A 22877-nucleotide genomic window follows, 5' to 3' on the forward strand; every position below is an offset into this window, starting at 1 on the left:
CGATCTGCACGTATAGTTTGAGGTTTCTTTCATTTATGGAGTCTATACCCTTTGCAGGAGTAGGGAATCTTTTTTTCTGCCAAGGGCCATTTGGATATTTATAACATCACTCGAGGGTCATACGAAATTACCAACTTAAAAATTAGCCGGCTATACTGGGTCCAACGTTTCATTAGCTCACCCCTAATGCCTTAGCAGGGCCAGACTAAATGATTTTGTGGGCCTTATAAGGCCCGCAGGCCAGATGTTCTCCACCTGTCTTAGAGGCAATTCCTTGTGATTAGGAATTGCCCTTTTGTGTTCACCTTTCTGCATGCTTGCTTGCCTAATGCTTGACTAATCAGCCAGACATGAGGGCCTGGGCTAACGCGGAAATGCTCTGATTGCTGTTTTAATAAGTTACCTATGGTACTGTGACTAAGACTACCTCTAAGTTTCCACTGGAGGGGAAGGTGGTAGCATTGCTTTTAAGAGAAGCAGTAAAACTGCTTCATAATAAGAATAGATGGACGAGCTGTTGGGGCCACATCCAAAAGAGGATAGCAAATTTGTGCCCCCAAATGTGTATATGGATCCCTGACACTGAAGAAGCATGGAGGCAGCAGGTAAAGGAGAAATTGACAGACATGTATTAGCCTGAAACCAGAGCTCCAGGTGAAATGGAAGGTACATATCCTTGGAGAAGGTAGGAAAACCATTCATAACATGAATCCTTGGCAAGTCAGAGCAACTTTATTTTATTTACTTACTGAGAAATTACCTAGATTGCCAAAGAAAGACATGAGAAAAATTACCCTGCTGAATTTTCATAATCAGTCTCTCTTTGAAATGTCAGGGGCATTTTTAAGAGTCATATAGACTGACTTCCCTGTTTCATCATGGTCATGAGGAGCCAGTCCATTAGAAAAATGCCAAACGCTATTGCTATGTGGTCTCCAGGAAACTGGATCCGCTGTGGTTACGATAGGAGAAAGGGAATGTTATGGAATAACCTACCAATACACTCCCCTCTTATATAAGCCACATCTTGATGCTCCTACATCAAATGAAATATATTCTACTTGTTTCTATGCACAATACAAATATCTGACTACGCCTGCAAAATGTTCCGGAAGATAATTCCAAATTGACTGGAAAAAAACACACCAAGTTCTACGTTTTAATGGCATTTGGCTATTGGTTATTAATCTGCTTGTCCTGAGAAGCAGGTATGGAAAAGTGACAAATGAATTCCAATTTGGCCAGATTGTTTTGGAAGCTACAGAACTCAAAGTCTTAATAAAAGGTCATGTATGGTAACAAAGCTCATGGGATCTACCGAAATAGATATAGAAAAGACACACTGAGCTCTCTCGGTGACAGGATGACGAGAACATATGCAATAAAAACATCCAAGCTGTTCTAAAACAGAAAAAGAAAAATTGTAACATAACAAAAACATTTCCCGGAGCAGACATTTGGGCTTGTTGCCAGCTCTTTAAAACCACTGGCAACGACAGTGCAGTCATTGTTCAATATGGAGGCAGCTGTGCGAAGACAGAACGCATATGAGAGGGGGAATGTCAGCATGTTCGGGTGGGCGTGGAATAAAAAACACAATCTTCAGGATCAAGCCAAAAAGTTGCTTCAGAAGGTGAAGTACACATCAACATTGGAGAAATGGTAAAAAATGGACAACCACAATTGAGTACCCTACACTGTTCTCCATGTCAAAGACAAACTCCCAATTTATTCACATCAAATTCATGGGAATACTGACACATAAACAGAGAAGTTATGGCTCATGTTTTTTATTCCCTTTGTTTCCCAAATTTCCTTTAATAAACATGCATTACTTTTCAAAATCATAAAAGGAAAAGGGTACCATGAAAAAAACAGCCATATTATCACTTTTGGTTAGTTTTCCATGAGTAATTATCTTAATTGTTTTTAATATATATATATTTTTATTGATTTTTAGAGAGTAAGGGGAAGGAAGAGATAGAAACATCAATGATGACAAAGTATTATTGATCGGCTGCCCCCTGCACACCCCACACTGGGGATCAAGCCTGGAACCTGGACATATTCCAAGACTGGCAGTCAAACCGTGACCTCCTGGTTCATAGGTCGACGCTCAACCACTGAGCCACGCCGGCTGGGCATCATGAGTAAATGTTTGAGGCACACACCATCTCTGTGGGAAGGACACTCGCTGCTGGACCATGAATGCCTCTTTCATTTTGTAGATCCCAGAGGCCACACAGGTCACATAGAACCAGACAGAAGGAATGCTTTGGAAGCAGGGTTTAGCTTGCCTAATCCATAGCCCTCTCACTTATAAATATTTCACCTGCTACTTTCGGGAGAGTACCGCCTCACTTTACCAGGAGCCAGCAGACTGGCTGGCAGCATCGAAGTAGGATCAATGACAGAGTTAGACACTCCATTTTCTGGATATCAAAAATGCGAGGAATTTTAAAAAATCATTCTACACATATCTGTGGTAATTCAAGATAAAGTACAGAATGCCACAAAAGGAAAGCATTAAAATATCCTATAATTTTCAAGAAAGGAGCATGGCAATTTATGTAGAACGTAAATATTATTGCCCAAAGGGGCTATAGATAAATCCTTAGTGACCAACGATTGCTGTCCTCGGATTTCTCTGTATTGTATCTCCCTCCCAGGTAGCTCTCAAGAAGTTCAAACTTTTATTAAATCCCTTGTCAAAGATTGCTTCACCGTATGTATGTGGATTTATTTTTGGGCTCTGTATTCTATTCCACTGGTATGTATGTCTGTCTTTATGCCAGAACCATACTGTTTTGATGTCTGTAGCTTTGTAATATATTTTGAAATCAGGAAGTATGATTAGGCTATCTGGGGTCTTTTGTAGTTCCATATGAATTTTAGGATTATTTTCCTATTTCTATAAAAGATGCCACTGAGATTTTGATAGGGGTTGCATTGAATTGCTTTGGGCAATATGGATGTTTTAACAATATTGTCTTAATTCTGCAATCTAGGACAACACAGATGAACCTTGAGGACATTATGCCAAGAAAAATAAACCAGTCACAGAAAGACAAATACTGCATGATTCCACTTCTATGAGGTATCTAAAAGAGTCAAATTCATAGAATTAAAGAATATACTGATGGTTGCCAGGGGCTGGGGGTGGAGGAATGGGGAGTTACTAATTCATGGTGTAAAGCTTCAGCTAAGCAGGATAAAGAAGCTCTAGGGACCTTCTGTACAACAGCAATGCATTATACACTTCAAAATGTAAGAGAGGTTTCATATTATATGTTCTTACCACAATGAAATTAAATTTAAAAATCTAGATAGCCAAAGATACATATTAAAAAGCATTTTTATTAGAGGCTGCTCTTTCAGCTAGGTATCTTAAAGATAAGACTCACTCAGGTACCCAGAGTGGATCATTTGAGCAATAATAACACTAATTATGTGAATCAACCCTAGAGACCTCTCTCTTCCTGAAAATTAATCTGAAGGCAACTACAGAAACAGGGGAAAGAAATGTGAAGCGGGACTATGGAACACGGCCTCTCATATCATTTCCAGAAACTCTGGATATTGAAGGGGCTGGATATACAGCCCTCCTCACCATCAGAGCTCATTTCCGTTACCTGTAACTTCTCCTTTTTCTAATATATTCCCCGGACCTGGGCAGATTCTGTGTTGCAAAGTGCACAGTGCCATATTAAATGACTTCATATTCGCCATGACACAGGCCATTTTCTCCTGATAAAAATTTCTTTTATAGAGCTGACCTTTTGGATTCATCTTATTTGAAAGTCTGGATGGGGGCAGCGATAATCCACTGATCTGCTGAAGGCCAAGCCCCTTCCTTACCTGTAATAACAATCTTTCATCGCCTATGACGGCAGCTTGGTTCCAATTAATCACTTCAGAGAACGGCAACTCCCATCCGTTGCTGAGCATCACAGGGACACAGGCAGCCTGTGCAAAGAAGGGGACTTCATGAGTGTGAGGAGAGTGACAGCGGGAACCGTTCCAATCAGGGGTGAAATCAGTACAGATCCAATCACTGGCATTTCTCACATTGCATGAATCCTGGATGCTGAGGCCAGAGGACAGTAAGCTTTCATGAGTTATCAAGTCACATGAAGGTCGAATGTACCCAGCCAAGACTGTAATATCTGCAAGTCTTGTCCTAGAATGCTAAACCCCCATTTCTATTCTAGTACTTGGTTTGGCTGACCTTACTTCCTTGGAGACGACTGGCCTCACTGGAGAAGTTTCACTGATGTAACAAAATCTTTGACCAACAACATCGCAGCATAAAACCAACCTTGGATGGAAACGGTTTTGTCCGTGTAACGGCCACAGTCAGCTGCCAGTGGCTTACCCCAAATGTCATGGGCAACAGAGTAGAATGGGGCTCGGCTTCCTGACAAAGCAGTTTGTGGACATAACTACCACAGGGTGTCCACCTTTCCCTTGTTCTGCAAACGTCTGAACCAGAACTTTATTCCCTTCAGTGTGGAGGGACCCAAATGACTGCTGTACCAACTGACTACATGCCCAGTGACCCAACAGCCCCAAAACACCAGGCTAACGACAAAACCCTGGGTCCAGATAACACGTAACCCCAACCAGGGCTCAGAGTGCTCCATCAACACCCCGAGAGGCGATAAGCACATTGTGACCCTGTGCTTCTCAGAACGCCCTGTGCACTGGGCAAGACGTTCAGAGAAGGAAGCTCTGCTGTCGGAGGACAGGGCAGAGTGACGGAAGGCAGGCAGCACGGTGACAAAGCACAGATTCAGGCAAGCTGCAGAGCACGGAGGAGAAAAGAACGTGGCAGCAAGGGGGCGAGGAGTGGAGGAGGAGGCTGAAGCGTGCTTTCTGAAGGCTGCAACTTCCAGGTAAAAACATGCATAACAGTCTCCACAAGAGTCAGGTTTCTGCAGAGTGTGGTTAATGAGCAGACTCCATGCAGGTCTGGAGCTGCAGCCGGGACCTCTGAACGGCAGAGCTGGGAAGTGCTGGGCCCACTGAGCACCACCATCCACCACCCTGCTGGCCATTGCTCTCACAATTTAGGGGGCCGGAGCGACGACTGAGAGCGGGGACAGAACAGGCAATTTGATATTGGTGAAGACAACCCAAAAGCCATTTCCATTGCTCTGAAGACTGGCTTCTAGGAAAGAGCCGAGTCTCTGCGAGGAGCCCAGCGAGGCTGCCCAGCTGCAATCAAATCCAGCCTCTGTTTGAAATCGTATCCCTGAAGAACCCATCCTCCCTGGTGGTGAAACCATTTAGTCTTCTCCTGTCCCAAGGCAGGGGGAAACCCTCCTCCTGCCCCCCACCGAAGAAAAATCTTGCAGATTTTCTTGGGAAAACAGATCTCAGCTGTTCAAGGCACATCACGCACTCTGTTTAGATCCCAGGAGAAGTGCTAAGGTTCAACCCACCCAGTGGCCTCCGTTCCTCAGCCCGATTCTGGGGAGGTGTTGGGGTCTCTTACCTGCAGAGCCTCCAGGAACCTGAAGGATCCGAGCCTGCGACCACGAGGAACCAGACAGAAAGTGGCATTGTGCAGCATTTCCCGATAATCATACCTAGAAGGAGAAGAGGAGCAGTCAGCCAAGGAAGACCCGCAGGAATGGAGGGATGAATGAGAACCTGTGGAGGCACGCCTGCACGAAATTCCCAGAGCAACTGGGAACTACCGCAGGCGGGCAGTTCTCACTTTTCCATGGGGGCACAGGGACTGTTGTGTGGACAACAAGCTTGAACCTTCATGTTGGACAAAGCTATTAGGGTCTTTTGCAAACAGCCCACAAAGGCAAGTCTGATGGTCCCAGAGACAATTTGGCTTGCTCAGCCTTTGCTTACAAAATCAGATTTCTGTATCCTGATGAAATGTGCTGTTCCATAAGCTTAAAAAAAAAAAAAAATCACTGCTAGTTTTTTCTTTCTTAAGGCCATGTCATTCACCAAACTAAGACTGTTCTTGTTCCTCACCCCACAAAACCATGCTATTAAAACCTACTTAGGAGACCTCCATTACAAGCACAAAACAACATTTATTTTCTCCTTCAAGCTGAGAGTTTCTACATTTAACCAAGAACATTCAGTTACCCTAGGCCAGTGGTCAGCAAACTCATTAGTCAACAGAGCCAAATATCAACAGTACAACGATTGAAATTTCTTTTGAGAGTCAATTTTTTTAAACTTAAACTTCTTCTAACGCCACTTCTTCAAAATAGACTCGCCCAGGCCGTGGTATCTTGTGGAAGAGCCACACTCAAGGGGCCAAAGAGCCACATGTGGCTCGCGAGCTGCAGTTTGCCGACCACTGCCCTAGGCCAGCGATTTTCAACCTTTGTCATCTCACAGCACACATAAGCTAATTACTAAAATTCTGTGGCACACCGAAAAATGTATATTTTTTGCTGATTTGAAAAAAAAAGGTATAATTTCGATTCATTTACACTGGACAGCTATTGTTGTATTGGCTACTGCCATTTTTTATTTACAAGCTAAGGGAAAAGAGGTCATCACCCCTGACTAAATCATCAGGTATAACATGTTTTAAGTATTCTTGCAGCATACTGGTATGTGGCAGCACACCAGCTGAAAATCAATGCCCTAGACCTAGACAAATACTCCCCTATAAGAGTGGCTAATGTGCCTTACAGGGGGAAGGGGCTAGCTTAAGAAATGGGGCAAGAGGAATACCAAGATATGACTGTTTCTTCCATCCAAATATCATTTAATGGCATTACACTGGTTTTGCACGTGAAAATAATGCAAAATATAGCATGAGTGTCACCCGTCTTTCTGCTGGTGAAGTGCAGGAAAGAGAAGGAGCATTTCATTTTGTTTAGGGTTATCCATTTGAAAGTGATTTCCACAAACACATTCCTAACCACACAGTTCCAGGTTCATTATGAATTTAAGAAAACTTGGGAAACTAGAGGTGGCTCCTGTCCCGTAGGGCCCACAGTCTCAGAGCTAAGATGAAATCGCTCATTTTTCAAGAGCTTCCAATGCTCCGCAGACAGGTGTGACTTTGACAGCAGCATATGTCACCAGCATTTTCTGACTCTAATAGTCTAATTTAATCATAGCCTGAAGGCACTGGATTCTTCCCTCCTCTTTTTGGGATCCTGATATATAAATTTATATTTTTAAAGTCCACATCTATTTTTATATTCTCATACAAACTAGGCGTATGGGAGTAAGCCAATTTTCAATTATAAACCCGTCATTAAGAAGAGACATCATGCAAAGGGCCATTTGCTTAAACAAGCGTGTAGAACTAATTTGCACAAGAAAAGGTCACCGTGAATGGATTAAGATTATCTCCACTGAGAGTAAAATAAAAACCCTTGCTGCATTAATTAAACTGCAAAATAGACTTCAAAGTAGAAAAGAGTTTCAAGAGGGCTCAAATTTAGCTAAATAAGAAAAATATTAAATTCTGATGCTAATGGCTTCTTTTTTTCTTTTGCTCACCAAATATACGGGGTAAATTGACAAGTATGTTCAAGTTCAACTGATGATAATGTCTGAATCTCTACCTAATCGATGAAGGGGGAAATATGTACACATGTACACACAAATATATGCATAAAGTTTAAAACACAATTTTTTTAGTATAAAAAGGTCAAATATACTTCAGGCTACAGCAAAGTTTAATAAATGCCAAGAATAGAAACCCCTGAGGGGCTAGCACTGAAGGTCCTATATCCTTGTCATTAGGCTGCTAAAAATGTAAGACCCTATTAATGTTCTGGATTGTAACAAGTTTCAAAGTTGCAAGGTGCAGAATTTACTTTAGGGAAGGAATGGAGGGAGAGAAAAGGCAGAAAAGTTAGAGGAAAAATTCACCTGGGTGTTGATTTTTAAGTGGTTGTATAGAGTGTTTGCTGACATAGCAAATAAAGCTCACACGGGAGGTTAACAGAAGATGTGGGGTGAGTATTCTTGCAGAAATCGGGAACCCACTAGGCAGATGTAAGATTATGAACACAACACGGGAGCTTTCTGGGTCTCAGTTTTCTCATCTGCCAAATGAGCCAGCTGGGTAGATGACTAAAGATAGCTTGACATTCCATCTTCCTTTGTTATGATTGTTAAGGAAGAAAGAAGAATGTCCTTTGGGAATGTCTACTGCTCCAGAGTTTTCCATAACTATTGTATGTATGTGTGTGCATATATGTATGTAGATGTCTGCTCATGCATACACAATACATGTTGAACATGTGCATTCATGATGACACACAAAGACACAAACAGTATACATGCATAACTTAAAACAATAAGTTTCAGATTTCTAATCATGCTCAAACTCTTTTGGGCTCCAGGGACAATGAGCCAGTAAATTATTAGTATGTTATAAATGAAGGAGTAATGAAGCTCCAAAAGGGAGGCAGACGATGGATCAAGTTGGGCCACATATGTGTTTGGTGCCCTCCCACTCAGACTTTCTGTGGACCGGGCCCCTCTCCATATTGATGTTCTCACATGCCCCACACCACCCTCCTGCCAGACTCTTCAACTCATTTGCTTTATCAGTCATTCTTTCAAGAAGTACTATGTTCCAGGCACTGTTCCAGTGCTGCAAATGTTGTGCAGAGAAAATCTTTCTCTAGTTGCTAAACTCATCGAAGAATCACCCAACAACTAGAAAATACTGATGAGAACTTAAGGTGTAAGATCTTCTGGGGGTATTTTCATTACAAAGTAGACTATGAAGGCAGGTCCTCCAGATTGATACAGTAAGGAACTCTGAGGCTACTCTCCCCAGCAAAACAATTTAACTGGTAAAAATGTTTTTGAAAAATTTAGTTTCTTATAAGACTAAAAATGGGCTTAGCACATGACCCAGCAATTGCACAGTTGAGCATTTATCCTAGAGAAATGAAAACTTATCTTCATGCAGAAACTGGTCCATGAATGTTCATAGCAGTTTTATCCTTAATAGCCCCAACCTGGAAATCATCCAAATGTCCTTCGATGGGTAAATGATTCAACAAACTGTGGTACATCTATAGCCTAGAATACTTCTCAGCAATAAAACAAAATGAACCATTGACATACACAACCAGCTCAAGGAAATTATGCTCAGTTTAAAAGCCAACCTCAAAAGGATATGTACTGCATTATTCCATTTATATAGCATTTGTGAACTAAAATAATTAGGGGGCCAATAAAGAGATTAGTGGCTATCTGCTGCCAGTAGATGGGGGTTGGGGAAAAAAGTGAGTAAATGACAGGTCAAGTGAGGGGGGCAATCCTTTAGAAAGGACTAGTTCTCCCCAATGTTACTTAAGTTTAGAAATGTGAATCATATAGAAATCATCAACTTCTTAAAAGCAAGAGATATCCCAAGCAAGAAGATAAGTAGATGAGGGAGGCAATTAATCTCAGAGAACTTTCAGCTTTAATTAATAAATGGTTTTGTTACCCTTTTCAGATAGGCATTACATTCCCCACTGTATAGGTGATGACAGAGAGCACAGTTTTCATAAACGATGCAAAGAAAAATGTAATAAAAATGACAGGACCCTGAATTTAATCCTGAAACCAGCACCACCCTATCGCCAAAATAATCTTCTCCTTAAAGTTGTATTGAATAATATATGGGATACACCCCATTTAAAATGGGCCATGTAAGAAAACATAATTCAAGACCTTGCCCCTCCATATGAAACACATTTTTGCTGGTAGAAATTCAGTACAATTGGGAAGGGGGGTGGGCAGTGTGCACAGCGCAGGGGTTCTCAAAGTGCGATCTCCCAACCAGTAGCATCATCCGGGAACTTGCTACAAATGTAAATTCTCAGCCTCACCCAGACCTGTTGAATCAGAGAGTCTGGGGGCAGGGCCCAGAATTCTGTGTATTAACAAGCCCTCCAGGTAATTAAGATGCGCCCTAAATTCTGAGAACCACTGCCATGATAGTTAAGAGCTTAGTAATTAAGAGCTTAGTGGTTCGGCAGCTTTAGAGACAGCCAAACCTAGGTTCGAATTTCAGCTTTGCTGTTTTCAAGTTGAGTGATCCTGGAAATGTTATATGTTGAAATCTTATTTTCCCAGTTGGCAAAATGTGAATAATACTTAATATTGTGAGGATTAAATGACATTTTTAAGTAAAGCCTGGGTTCATTATACGCAATCCATATATGGAAGCTATTATCATCATGGCTGAAGGGAGGCAATAGAATATAATGGAAAACACAGCCAACATGAAGTTAGAAAACCTGGGTGAGGAATTGGGTTCTGTATCTACCACTTTCGGTGCAAGTTGTCTAACATCTCTGAGCTTCAAAATTGTGAAGATCAAATAAGATCATGTCCATGCAGCACTTACTGTAATACACTATGCAATCGCAAGTTACTGTGGTAAATTGTATCAGAATGAGGGGAATAAATACATTTTTTAGAACCAGTAATAGTAAAAATAAAATAAAGGAACAGATTCCCAAAGACAGAGCCAGGAAGCACTGCGGAGCAGACCCTTTCAAATAAAATGAAAACAGAAGCTGTGAATCACAACAGCTTCTAATCAAAAGGATTTGGGCTTATTATCAACGCTACAAAGACACGGACGTTGCTGTTGCAGTGCCCACAGGTCCTCCCGTGGCTCCCACAATGTCTGTGTAGCATACGTATTTGCATGTGCGCTGTATTTTACTCATCAGAGAGGATAAGGAAGAAGCAAGTGGTCTACCCTCTCATCTCTGTAGTCACACGATTCTAGTCTCCTCACGATGTTCTTAGTTTGTCTCCAGTATTTATTTATAAAGAAACTTTACATCTACAGCTGATCTGCTCCCTCCAGCTCCCAGCCTCATAAGTACTTAGCCTTCTTTGCTTGCACCCAGGTTTGAATCACATCCCTTAAGAAAAAGAAAGAAAGGAAACAAAAACAACGCATGACTGCTGTCATTCCACAAAGTGCATTGGGACAAGGGAAATCAAATGAAACCCTTGAGCATTTCCTTTGTGCTTTTCCCCCATTCATTCAACAAACATTAGTCGAATGCCTACCATGTGTCAGGTACCATTCAAGGCACCTGTTATCAAATGGTTATTATCAAGTGAAGGAAACGGTAGGATGGAGGCATGAGGTGGGGGTTATGCAGAAGGAGAAACAGCAGCCACAGCCTGCCTTTGGTGGGGAGAGTAAGAAGCAGGATTTCTCCTAGAGGAAGGGAGGCCCTAGGCTCAGTATTAAAGGAGAAGCAAGATCCAGCCTGGCAATGGGTTAACAGGAGGTGATGGGCATTTCTAAGGGTAGAGATGGTAAGGCAGGAACAGAGGCACCAAAGTGAGAGGAACCATCTGATCTGGGGTGGGTGGGGCTGGCAGGAGAGGGGGATGAGGTTGCTGATACTGGCCGTACACTACTGGGAAGACTGTGTGTGGTATCTCCTGGAGCTTTGTGTGGGTGGTCATGAGTCACAGAAGGGCTCACGCAGAATATGTTGCCAACGGGAATCCTCAGGACTTGATATAACCAGCTTAACAGGCGAGCACTAAGTTCCAAGTCCAATAACCTTGCCCAGGGAGGTCACAGCTATGGAACCAGCAGGGCTCCAACTCCAGGCCCTTGGATTCTAAAAGGTCTTTGCATTCTACTCCACCATGCTACTTCCTAGGCCAGCCCACACACATGCAGTGTCTGTAAATAACATTTCTTATAAAGTGACATCCTCAGCAGTTCACCTAGTTTCAAGTATTAGCAACAAACTTAAAAGGACCCTTTCACCTACTCAAACTCCATGTGTACCAGGAGGTTAATCCAAGGAGATGCCCTGTTATTTACTAACCATGTTGCCTTAGACTCTTTCTTGACCTTAACACTCAAAATTTCAATTATTTTTTCTGAAAACTAAAAAAATCGGTGGCATGTAATAATATGAAATTGGCCCAAAGCTCAACTTTGAACTGAGAAACCAATGAGTGGGAGCCAATACTTCAGCTATAAAATAGGTCTAGCTGGCCACTGTGCTATTTGTTGTCTTGTAAGCTACACATGGAAAAGTATAGGCTCTTGTGGTTGTTGAGAATCCACCAGACCCACAGGGCCTCAGTTTCTTCACGCCATCTACTCACACAGTCTTTCTGCACAGGAATGAACTATTCCGTGTCCTGGTGTTGGTTAATGCAGAGGCACTATACTAATGCCTGGTGCTGGGCATGGCTGCCCAGATTGGCTACAGTCTCAGGGACATGCAGTGCCCCCTGCGGGAAGGCGCTCACTATTTGGAGGTGGTGCGATTCCTCACACTGGCGGTTCTTTGCCTTTGAGCACTGCCTGCTGCTAGAACCTCCAGGCACTTTGTCACAGAAAGGATTAGGAATTTATTTCTTTGTAATGCTCCTCAGAATGAGGCTGCCCATCTCAGGGGATCCACTACAAAAAGCAATGCTCAGTGACCATCAGGGACAGGTGTTTCTATTCACACTGTCATACGTGGCTTTCCACACAAGACCATCTCCTTTTTATTCCCATTGAAAAATCCATTTCAGTATAGAGAAGGGTGAAAGGTAACATTTTGTGGGCTGTGGCTGGGGTGTGAGGCCCCCGTGGGAGGCACTGACTTCCCATGCATGGGTGCCCACTCGCGCACGTGCACACACACATACACACACATACTCTCTCTCAGGGAAGCCTCACAGCCACACCAGGAGGGAGATATGATTATACCTACTTTTCACAGGAAAGAAATGAGAGTCAGAAAAATCTTTGGAATCAAACACCCCATCTGAACTCACTGGAAATAATCCCTTAATTGTGTCAAACTCCCCCACCCCATCTCTACCCTAAACATCTACTCACAGCTCAGAACTTTAAACTTGGACCAGCTGGTCATCACCACCTGCATATATTAACAAATACAACAGATACTAGGTGTTCTTCATGCTCCAAAAAGGGAGACCATTCCACTTCCCACTCATTAGCTAGCAGCTCAATGGCTAACATAGAAAAGCAAGTGAGAAAATGGACAGGCATGAATGATAATCCTATATAATAAAAGCCTAAAATGCAAATGGACCGAGTGGCAGAACAACCGGTGGAACAACTGGTCGAACGACCAGTCGCTATGATGCACACTGACCACCATGGGGCAGACACTCAATGCAGGAGCTGTCCCCAGCCCTCAGGCCCCAGGTCAGCCAAGGCAGGTGCCAGCAGGGGCCCCCTGATCACTCCCAGGTTGCCCCGGAGAGTGAGGCTGAGGGGGTGGGGATGGCGAGTGTGCAGCACCAGCCCTGCACAATGCGGGTGCCAGCAGGGGCCCCTGATCGCCTCACTGGTTGCCCCACAGATTGGCCCTGATCACTGGCCAGGCCTAGGGACCCTACCTGTGCATGAATTTTGTGCACCAGGCCTCTAGTAATAATAATAATTCCCCCACACCTACATGTCTCTGGCAGGCAGGGCAGGTGATCCACAACCTGTACTGGTTATTGCACTTTATCGCTACAACTACATGTGAAATGTCCCCATTTTACAGACGATAAAGTGAGCATCAAGGGTGTCGTGGGCTTGTACCAGGGGTGGGGTGCACAAAATGCCCTGTAGCCTCCCAGAGCTGCCTGGCAGGAAGGAGGAACACGGTGCCGGCAAAGGTGAAAGGGTAGGTTTCGTGCCAGGGGATGTTAATTTCAGGCGGTTTGCTGAAGGAGGTGAGGTTAGAGCATCAGCCTTTTTTAAAATGAAACTTATTGGGGTGACATTAGTTAATAAAATGATAAAGGTGTCAAGTGTACAACGCTATCATACATCATCTGTATACTGCGTTGTGTCCACCACCCAAGAAGCACCAGTTTTTGTACTCAGCAATCCCAAATTTCAAACTGCTCTGAAATAAAAGCAATTCTAGGACATGTGGGTCTACATTCTTTGGCTAGAAATAAAGCATTTCTGAAAATGCTAAATTAAGGGCTACCTGGTTATGGGCGGGGGAGAGAAAGGATCGACAAGAAAACAGCCCGCTGCAACAACGACCTCGGGTGTACAAATGGGTCCAGGAGAGGCACACAAAGGCCCTGGCTGCAGACCCAAGTGTCCGAGACAGGCCCAAGGGCAGCTGGGAAGCCCGAGGTCATTATCTTACCATTAACCTTTTTCCGGGCTCTGTGCCACAAAGACTGGCCAAGTGGAGCAGGGCCAGGAAGGGCAGACTGAAGCTGGAATGCCCAGCGCAGGGACCAGCGGCACGGAGTGTTGATTCTGGGACAGCAACTCCTCCTCAGGGACAGGCAAGTCCCAGGAGCAGGCTGTGGCAGGGGCATTCCCTTTCCTTCCTCTGCTGCACTTCCACTTCTGGTGCCCACGTCTCGGCCAGAGACCCTCTTATGCTCACTCAGCAGCCGGCTGACCTGTCCACTGCTCACTTTCTATCAAGTTGCTGCTTTCTTGTTTCCCTTCCAGATAGCACCAGGTCCTATTTGCTGTTGAACCAGTGCCTACCCCAGGGTCTGGCCCAGGGGTGGGCAAACTTTTTGACTCGAGGGCCACAATGGGTTCTTAAACTGGACCGGAGGGCCGGAACAAAAGCATGGATGGAGTGTTTGTGTGAACTAATATAAATTCAAAGTAAAGGAGCGGAGGGGAGAGCAAGAGAACCGGAGAGAACAGCCGGATCTGGCCCGCGGGCCGTAGTTTGCCCACGGCTGGTCTGGCCTATAGTAGCCACTCAAAACACAGTTATTAAATGAACAGATGCAAAGTGCTCAGTGCCCCTGGTTTGCATTTAGACATGGAAGCAAGAGGAACCCACAGAAGAGAGGCAAGCCCTTCATTAGAACAACCTATATAGCTAATAACCCCATGCCCAGCTCTTGGACTATGCCAGGACTTCTTAGGATGAGTTTCACTCCTATAGTTAGGCTGAGCCCAATTTAGAGAATGGAAAATAGTGTCTTTTGGGTGGGGGGGGGGGGTCTTCCTTTTGTACATTTTCTATCCCTTGGCCTCTGCCTTTATTTCTTTCTTTTTTTATATATATATATTTTATTGATTTTTTACAGAGAGGAAGAGAGAGGGATAGAGAGAAACATCGGTGAGAGAGAAACATCGATCAGCTGCCTCCTGCACACCTCCTACTGGGGATGTGCCCACAACCAAGGTACATGCCCTTGACCGGAATCGAACCTGGGATCTTTCAGTCCGCAGGCCAATGCTCTATCCACTGAGCCAAACCAATTAGGGCTCTGCCTTTATTTCTAAAGGCCTAGCAGACTGTTAACATTTTCAGCTTCTCTCTGCACACTCATCAGTGGGAAATTTGTGTTTCACCTGCCTTAGCATTTCAGGCATAGCTCGGAGATATTGCGGTTCAGTTCCAGACCAATGCACTGAAGTGAATATAGCAATAAAGAGAATCATCATCTTTTTGCTGGTGGAGGGTCTTGTCTTCAATTTGTGAAAAGGCACCATCTGTGAAGCACAAGTGAAGTGCTATAAAACGAGGTATGCCTGTAATTCCAAAGCAAGTTGAATGTGTATGCACAGGGCTATTCAAACCGAACCTTCTCCAGGCCTTCCTCCATGTCTGAGGTGGAGAGGAAAAAACAAAATTGCAGAACCTCCGCCTGGTTTCTATAATGACAAACAATGCATTGGTCCAAAGGCACTGACTCTTTACCCCCAAAGAAAACTGGGCCCACCCAATGTTCTGATCACTTGCCTTGTTGAGCCAAGACATTCTTGCCTGCACAGCCAGCCTCGGTCAGTCCTGGGTTTAGGACAGTGGTCGGCAAACTGCGGCTCGTGAGCCACATGCGGCTCTTTGGCCCCTTGAGTGTGGCTCTTCCACAAAATACCATGGCCTGGACGAGTCTATTTTGAAGAAGTGTCGTTAGAAGAAGTTTAAGTTTAAAAAATTTGGCTCTCAAAAGAAATTTCAATAGCTGTACTGTTGATATTTGGCTCTGTTGACTAATGAGTTTGCCGACCACTGGTTTAGGAGAATGTCTGGAATTCCTGCTGGCTGTTCCCCTCACCAGAGGACGCAGAGGCTGACCAGTGGTAGATCTGACATGCCCAGCATTCTTCATCAGTGCTTAAGCCTCTCATCTGGTCCTTGTACTCAAGTGATTATAAAATACCTTGAGAATCCAATTACAGTTAATGAAATGATGGCTGGTTCAGTTAACCTCACTGTCCCGTCTCCTCTTCTGTTTTTGCCACTCCTAGGATCCATCTTCTGACTTTGACAGTCAAAGCCAGCTCACTCCTGAACCTTTTGCACTGAACAAGCAAATGAGACCTCAGAATTCTGTGTAGGCAGAGATGGTGTAACTCCCCCCACCCCACCCCCAAAAAAAAGATAGGACACCAACATAATATGAAAGCTGGTGAAGCTAGCTGTCTGTGGACAGTCTAACCCTTCCCACCTGGGCATATGAATGTATAAATGTACAGTGTGTATGTGTGTTCATGGGACATAAAAATTTGTGTATGGTTAACAACCTAATTGTTTATTTCCCAGATCAGCCTCCCATGAGGGTTTGGTCATGGAGACTGGGAAGGCCCTGAAATCTGCTGTTTCCTTTGGTAGAAGCACAGTGGTACACAAGGGAGTCTGTGAAACTCTGAGTCACCTCTCCCTCCTCCTCAGCCGCTCTGCTCAGCACACTTCCCCTGGGAAAGCAGCTAAGCAGCTAGCCAGCTCCTAGGTGGCCTCATTTTGGAAAGAAGCTATGGGACAGAGGGAAAACTGAAGCATGAGACAGGGGAGAGGTAGACCAGGTGTCCTTTAAGATGCCTTTATGCCCTGATATTTGCTCACTGGACCAATAAGTTTTGAGCACTGGGAAACAAAAATGCAAACACCTAATGGTTTTTACCTCACGCCCTTCCCTGTATCTCCTAATTCTACTCCCGTGGGTCCCCACATGAGCCGAGCAACAAGAAGTATACTCTGGCTCATATGTTTCAAGCCAGAATAGGTTTGGTCTTTATAGGTTCAACCCATTTTCCAAAGAGCAACCACAGATACCTTCACAATGTTCCATCCCAGGCTGAAAACCCTCCAATGGCTACTCATGGTGCTTAGAATAACAGTCACACCTCCATCCAACAGGCCCCTTGAGACTAGTTCTACCCACAGCTCTGACTGGCCCCTCCTCACTCACCATCTATAACTACCCTGGCCTTTTCTTGGTGTCTCAGCACACCACACTCATTACCATCTCCTGGACTTGGACTTGCTATGCCCTCTGCCTGGAACATTCTTCTCCCAAATCTTCCTCAAGAGGCATATCAGCACTTCTCAGAGACACCTACACAGACCAGCCTGTGTTCCCGGCATCCACTGTCCAATCATTGCCCTGTCCTAGGATCTACCACTGTCTGAATTCACACACACATTTGTTTTATTGGCTCACTGTCTTTCTCTCTAAATATAATGTATAGTCCAGGAGAGCAGGAGCTTACCTGTTCTCACTCACCACTGTGACCCCAGCTCCTAGTCCTGTGCCTGGACCGCAGTAATCTTAAGAAATGTTTGTTGAATGAATGCCAGATCTCCTCCTCATTCCTCAGGGAAGAATACCTATGAGATCGTAATGCCCAAGTTGCTGGCCATGTTTGCAAAGATAATCCATAGGATGCATTTCTAAATGATTATAGAAATATCCTCTTTCATCATTGTTTTATGCAATACCAGCCTTATTTCTCTAGTCAAATGCTATCTGCTAGGAAAGCCAAGATCCCATTAAAAATGTCTTTAGAAAAAAAAAATTGTAAAGAATGTCTTTAAGAGATTTATATGCAGAGTGATAGGATGAAACCTATACAAACTAATGTCTAGGAAATATACTTTCTGGTCGTGACTTTGTCATAAACTGTCTAATTTTAAGGGAGGCCCTTTGGGCCTGAATCCATGCTCATTTATAAAATAGGAAATCATAGCAGCCGTGCCCACCTAATGAGGTCCACTGAGGATCTAACGAGACAGCGTACCTGAGAACATTATGCAAACTAAAGCATGTCTGAATATCAGGAAGGACGAGGCAAACATTTTCTTGGAATGGTCTTTGTACGTAATGAGGCAAAATGTAGAGGATGTGGAAGGCCTGGCATTATTTGTTTCTTTTTCTCTTTTTTGAGCCCCAAATTGTTATGGCTTCTACCCCAATCCACCCAGTGCTTCAGAAGTGCAGATCATCTTCCAAAAGAAGCATCTGGAATAGCTAATTTGTTACCGAAGCCAACGGTTAAACACACATGATCCCGTGGGGCTGAAAGGCTGGCCACGATTTCCAGTTTCCCACTGTTAGTTTTCAGCTATTACCCAGTCAGTCTGTTTTAAGGGTTTGCATTTGTAATGAAGATGGCTCAGAACTCTTGGCTACAGAGCCCTTAGAGAGAGAGAGAGACCAATTCTGTCATATGGAACGTCTTGTTGCTTGGTTTCCATTAAGGTATCTTGGCTTTTACATAAACTGTCAAGTAAAACTTGGCATCGAAACACAAAGTGAGTAACTTTCTTTGTAGAGGAATTGACAGCTCAGCTGTGTGTCAGATACACAGCTGCTAAGACGCTGCTCAAAAGACGACTGCGTCCTCTCAGGATGGGAGCTGGTACCACAGGACGCCTTTACTCGGGAGGAAGTCAAAGCAAAATTTAGGGATGATTTTTTTGGAAAGTTAACCCCACAATGCCAATCAACTCCATCCCTCTCCATGAGTGCTGGTTTTGGAATTTCAAAAGTTTTGGAGGTGTGAAAACATAATTGGAAAATTTTTTCCCCTGCTTAAAGGGCTAATTGATTTCACAGGTGTTTAATTATCATTTGCTGTGGGATAATACCTTGTAGTGCCATAAAAAATGGATTTAATTTTCAAGTGCTTGCAAAACCATTGCCAAAGCCCAGTTAGAGCTAAAGCTAGATGATTATTCTATAAATCAAACACACTGCCTCCTTTCTTTGAAATTTTTAATACTTGGGGATAATGCTATCTGACAACCTTGAAACTAACATGAAAAGGGTTTTCCTGCCAAGCACCCACTGGAGCATTTTGGGACGTTTGGTTCATTACCAGTGACTCAGGCAGCCTTAGGACCGCGCCTGTGGGCTTCCCAAACATGCCAAGGGGGAGGGCATGGTGTGTCAGGACACCGTATCTCTACCGAGATCAAATGGCCATACGCCCAATAATGTCCTCAGGAAAGTAGAAATGAAACCCATCCACCCTTAGCACAAAACCTGCCTCAAAGTGACTAACTCTCGGAGCCCAAACTAAGAGGCCTGGAATGTGGAAAGTGAAGGTTTTTCAACTTGATCAATGAATATTTTCCTATCTTATGATTAAGACACAACCCTTGTGCTTTTGGTCATAACAAAAAACAGAAATCATGAAATAAATAAAAAAATGTGAACAGCTAGAAGGCACCACAGATGAACAAAGCAAGGCGAGGAGAGGTCAAGTAACCTGCCCAAGGTGCCTCCACCAGGGGCCAGAAGCAAGATAAAGCCAGTCAGAGGAAGACAAGCACCATATGATCTCACTTAGATGTGGAATCTAATGAACAAGATAAACTAACAAGATAGAAACAGACTCATAGATATGGAGAAAAGACTGACAGCGGCAGGGCGGGGGGGGGGGGGGACTGGGAGAGCTGGGTGAAAAAGGTGAAGGGATTAAGCAAACAAAAAACATAGACACAGTATGGTGATTACCAGGGGGAAAGGGTAGTGGAGGAGGTAAAGGAGGGTAAAGGGGGGGTTTAAAGGTGATGAAAGGAGACTTAACTTGGGGTGGTGAACACACAATATTATATACAGATGATACATTATAGAATTGTCCACAAGAAACCTATATAATCTCGTTAACCAATGTCAACCAAATAAATGCAATAAAAATGGTTTTGATATATCTGTGTGTGTGCATATATATATATATATATATATATATATATATATTAAAAAAGATAGTTCTGAGCAAGCAGAGAAAGGAAGAGACAGCTTGAAAACAGATTTAGAGTCCCATTCTCATCCAAAATCTAAAAATAAAAGAAAAAAATAATTTTAAGGCAAAAAGGGCGGGGGGAGGTTTCATTTTGCAAGAAGAGTGGCTATTTCAACAGAGGCCAGTCTCTGTGGAAGTGCTTAAGCTGCCTTAAGTAACTATATGGGGGTTTTAGTGGGTGAAACGTCTTGGATTTTTTTCTCCAGTTTTTATTCTGAAGCTGCAGAAGAAGTCATAACACCTTCCATTAGATTAGGCGTGCGTAAATGGTCTGAGAGAGCAGGGAGTCTGGCTGGGCACGCACACTGGCAGCATGATGCCATTTATTTATGCCTGCATACGGAGTGTGCACCCTCCCCCAGTCACCGCACAGTGTGCCTTTCCAGCAGTTCCAGTTGGCCTCTGCAGTACTGGTTAAGGCAGTGGTCGGCAAACTGCGGCTCATGAGCATGCGGCTCTTTGGCCCCTTGAGTGTGGCTCTTCCACAAAATACCACGGCCTGGGCGAGTCTATTTTGAAGAAGTGGCGTTAGAAGAAGTTTAAGTTTAAAAAATTTGGCTCTCAAAAGAAATTTCAATCGTACTGTTGATATTTGGCTCTGTTGACTAATGAGTTTGCCGACCACTGGGTTATTATAACGCAAGACGCAGTATAATGGGTGCTATTCCTGGACCAGGTTGGTGTTTGTTTGGGTCCTCATAGTGGAAGTCGGAGCCAATGGCATGTGGGCAGAAAGGGCAGGTGGAAATGTAGGTCCCAGTGTAACCTGAAAGGGATAGGGCGAAGAAACATTCATAGAGACTAGCTTGGGATTGCAACAGAAACTTCTGCAATCAATAAAAAATGATGATAATAATTACAACTGACATTCACTGTGAGTTTATTATATGCCCAACTGTCTGCAAAGCACTCTATCTGTTTGGCCATTTGACCTTCCAACAACCTTATGAGGTAGGTAGGATAATGTCTCCTACTTTATGGAAGAGAAAAATGGAGGTGTATAGTGAATGCATCTAAATTCACTTCCTAAGTGGCTGGTGAGGTGGTGTACAGTATGCACACTGCCACCCTCCTTAGTGCTTCTTGGAGATGTCCCATGGAGTAAGCTCTGTCTTGAGAGACAGCATGAGAACTATTATGGAATCTACCGGACTGATTTATGGTCTTCTATCCAGAGATACGCCTGGCACTGCATCAGACCTTTTATCTGGCTCTGAATTAGGGATGATGTCCTTCCCAAGGTCATCCCCCATCTGATGTATTACTCCAGGTCCTAGGGAGTAGGCAGGTGAGAAACAAATGGTTGTCCATTTACTATATTGTACCCCAGACAGGACCGCTTTTGGAACCCAGGAACCTCAAGGCCTCTTCCTAAGAGTTTTATAATTTTTTACTTTCCCAATCCATGGTAGGGCTTTGGTATCAAGACCCACAACATGCCATTTAGTTACCTAATAAACTTATGTAGGGGCCCTGCTATGTGCCCAGGTCCCTGGGGCCATATAAACATGATAGGGAAGAGACAAAGAATAAATGCTGTAGGTGACACTGACATTTCATTCACTCATTCACTTCCTCATCAATTCACTCTACCAATGATACTTATTGTGAACCTCTTAAGTACCAGGCATGCTATCATCAGAAGCGGGGAATACACGGGGTGTGGAAATTCATCACCATCATCACCTTTGTTTACCTTATGGAATTTATAGTCTTATTGGAGAGAACGGCATTAAATAATTGACCGTAATAAAATCAACAGCTGTGGTGAGTTTCCAAGGAGAGACTAATGGTTCTATAAGAGCACATGGAAGAGGAATCTGACCTCGTCAGGAGGAGGGGTTAGCTGAGACCTGAAGGATCGGTCAGGGTCCAGCAGGACTTGGGGCGGAGATGAAGTACTGAGAGCAGGGTTGACAGCAAGCTGTCCAAGCCCATCAGCATAGCCTTGGTGCAGAGCCATCAAGAAATTTAAAATACGTTTGGGCAAGCAAAATACACATACCAGTCGTCTCAACAAGTCAAACATTTCTTGCTGTATGTGGACAAGATCCATGGGATGTCATGTAAAACAAGGGTTGGGACTCTTGCTGCCTGGAGAAATGAGCGTGGTTCAAGACTGGATGTCTGGGCAGATGAGCACTTTCTGTTAAACACGTTGATCGTATTAGAACTTTCTAGATAACACACAGCTGCTAGGCTATAGCCAACAGGCAAGATACCTTAGCCTATGTTACAGAGAGAAAAGCTGGGGCAAAAAAGAGACTTCACATCTTGCTCCGAGCTCACGAAAGACACTTCCGATTGCTCAGTTCATTGTCCCTGCTCATCCCCTAGGGCCTGCCGAGGCCTATTCATCACTTATTTATGAGCCCCCCTGTGTTGTCAGAGTTCTCCAGGCTCCGCAGAGATGGTGCTAGTCCCTAAATAATCATATTTGCACAGTAATTAAAAGCCAAATCCCCAGCTCCCTAAATGCTATGAGCAGCTTGAATGCCTGTGTTTTGCCCTAACATTGAGCATCTCTAGGGTGAAGAAATATCATGAGAGAAGAGACTGAAATGACTTAATTGCAGAGCGGCAGCCTTGCATCGAAGCAGAAGTGGACGGAGAGGAGGAGGAGCCGGAGCCTGTGGGGCGAAGGCACGCTCAGGGGGAGCCCAGGCCCTGGCTTTTGCCCGGCCTCAGATACTGACCACTGAGGGGCGCGGCCTGGGGCTCGCAGGTCAGGACAGGCCCCGGGAAGGCATCTCTGTGCTGCAGCGATAAGTCCTTCCCACTGACGTTAATGGTCCTTAAGGTAAGAGGGTGAAGAGGGAATTTCAGCTATTAAGGCATTAGTTTAAATTGGAGTCAAGAACGAAAGAACAGCCACAACTGGGATTTGCCCAACAAAGACACT

The 22877-nt window shown here is 44.1% G+C and overlaps 1 protein-coding gene across 2 annotated transcripts in view; it reads right to left on the reverse strand.

Moving 5' to 3' along the window:
• EXT1 (exostosin glycosyltransferase 1) overlaps positions 1–22877 on the reverse strand; it is a 275246-nt gene that overhangs the window by 29580 nt on the left and 222789 nt on the right. For both annotated transcript variants that reach the window (XM_080646233.1, XM_080646234.1), the window contains exons 2-3: positions 5498–5591; positions 3859–3966 (exon numbers count right to left, since the gene is read on the reverse strand). In XM_080646233.1, the coding sequence (XP_080502359.1) occupies positions 3859–3966; positions 5498–5591 (202 nt within the window). The remainder of the gene's footprint in view (positions 1–3858; positions 3967–5497; positions 5592–22877) is intronic.

Source organism: Plecotus auritus, assembly GCF_963455305.1.
Source record: "Plecotus auritus genome assembly, chromosome: 11".
Taxonomy (NCBI): domain Eukaryota; kingdom Metazoa; phylum Chordata; class Mammalia; order Chiroptera; family Vespertilionidae; genus Plecotus; species Plecotus auritus.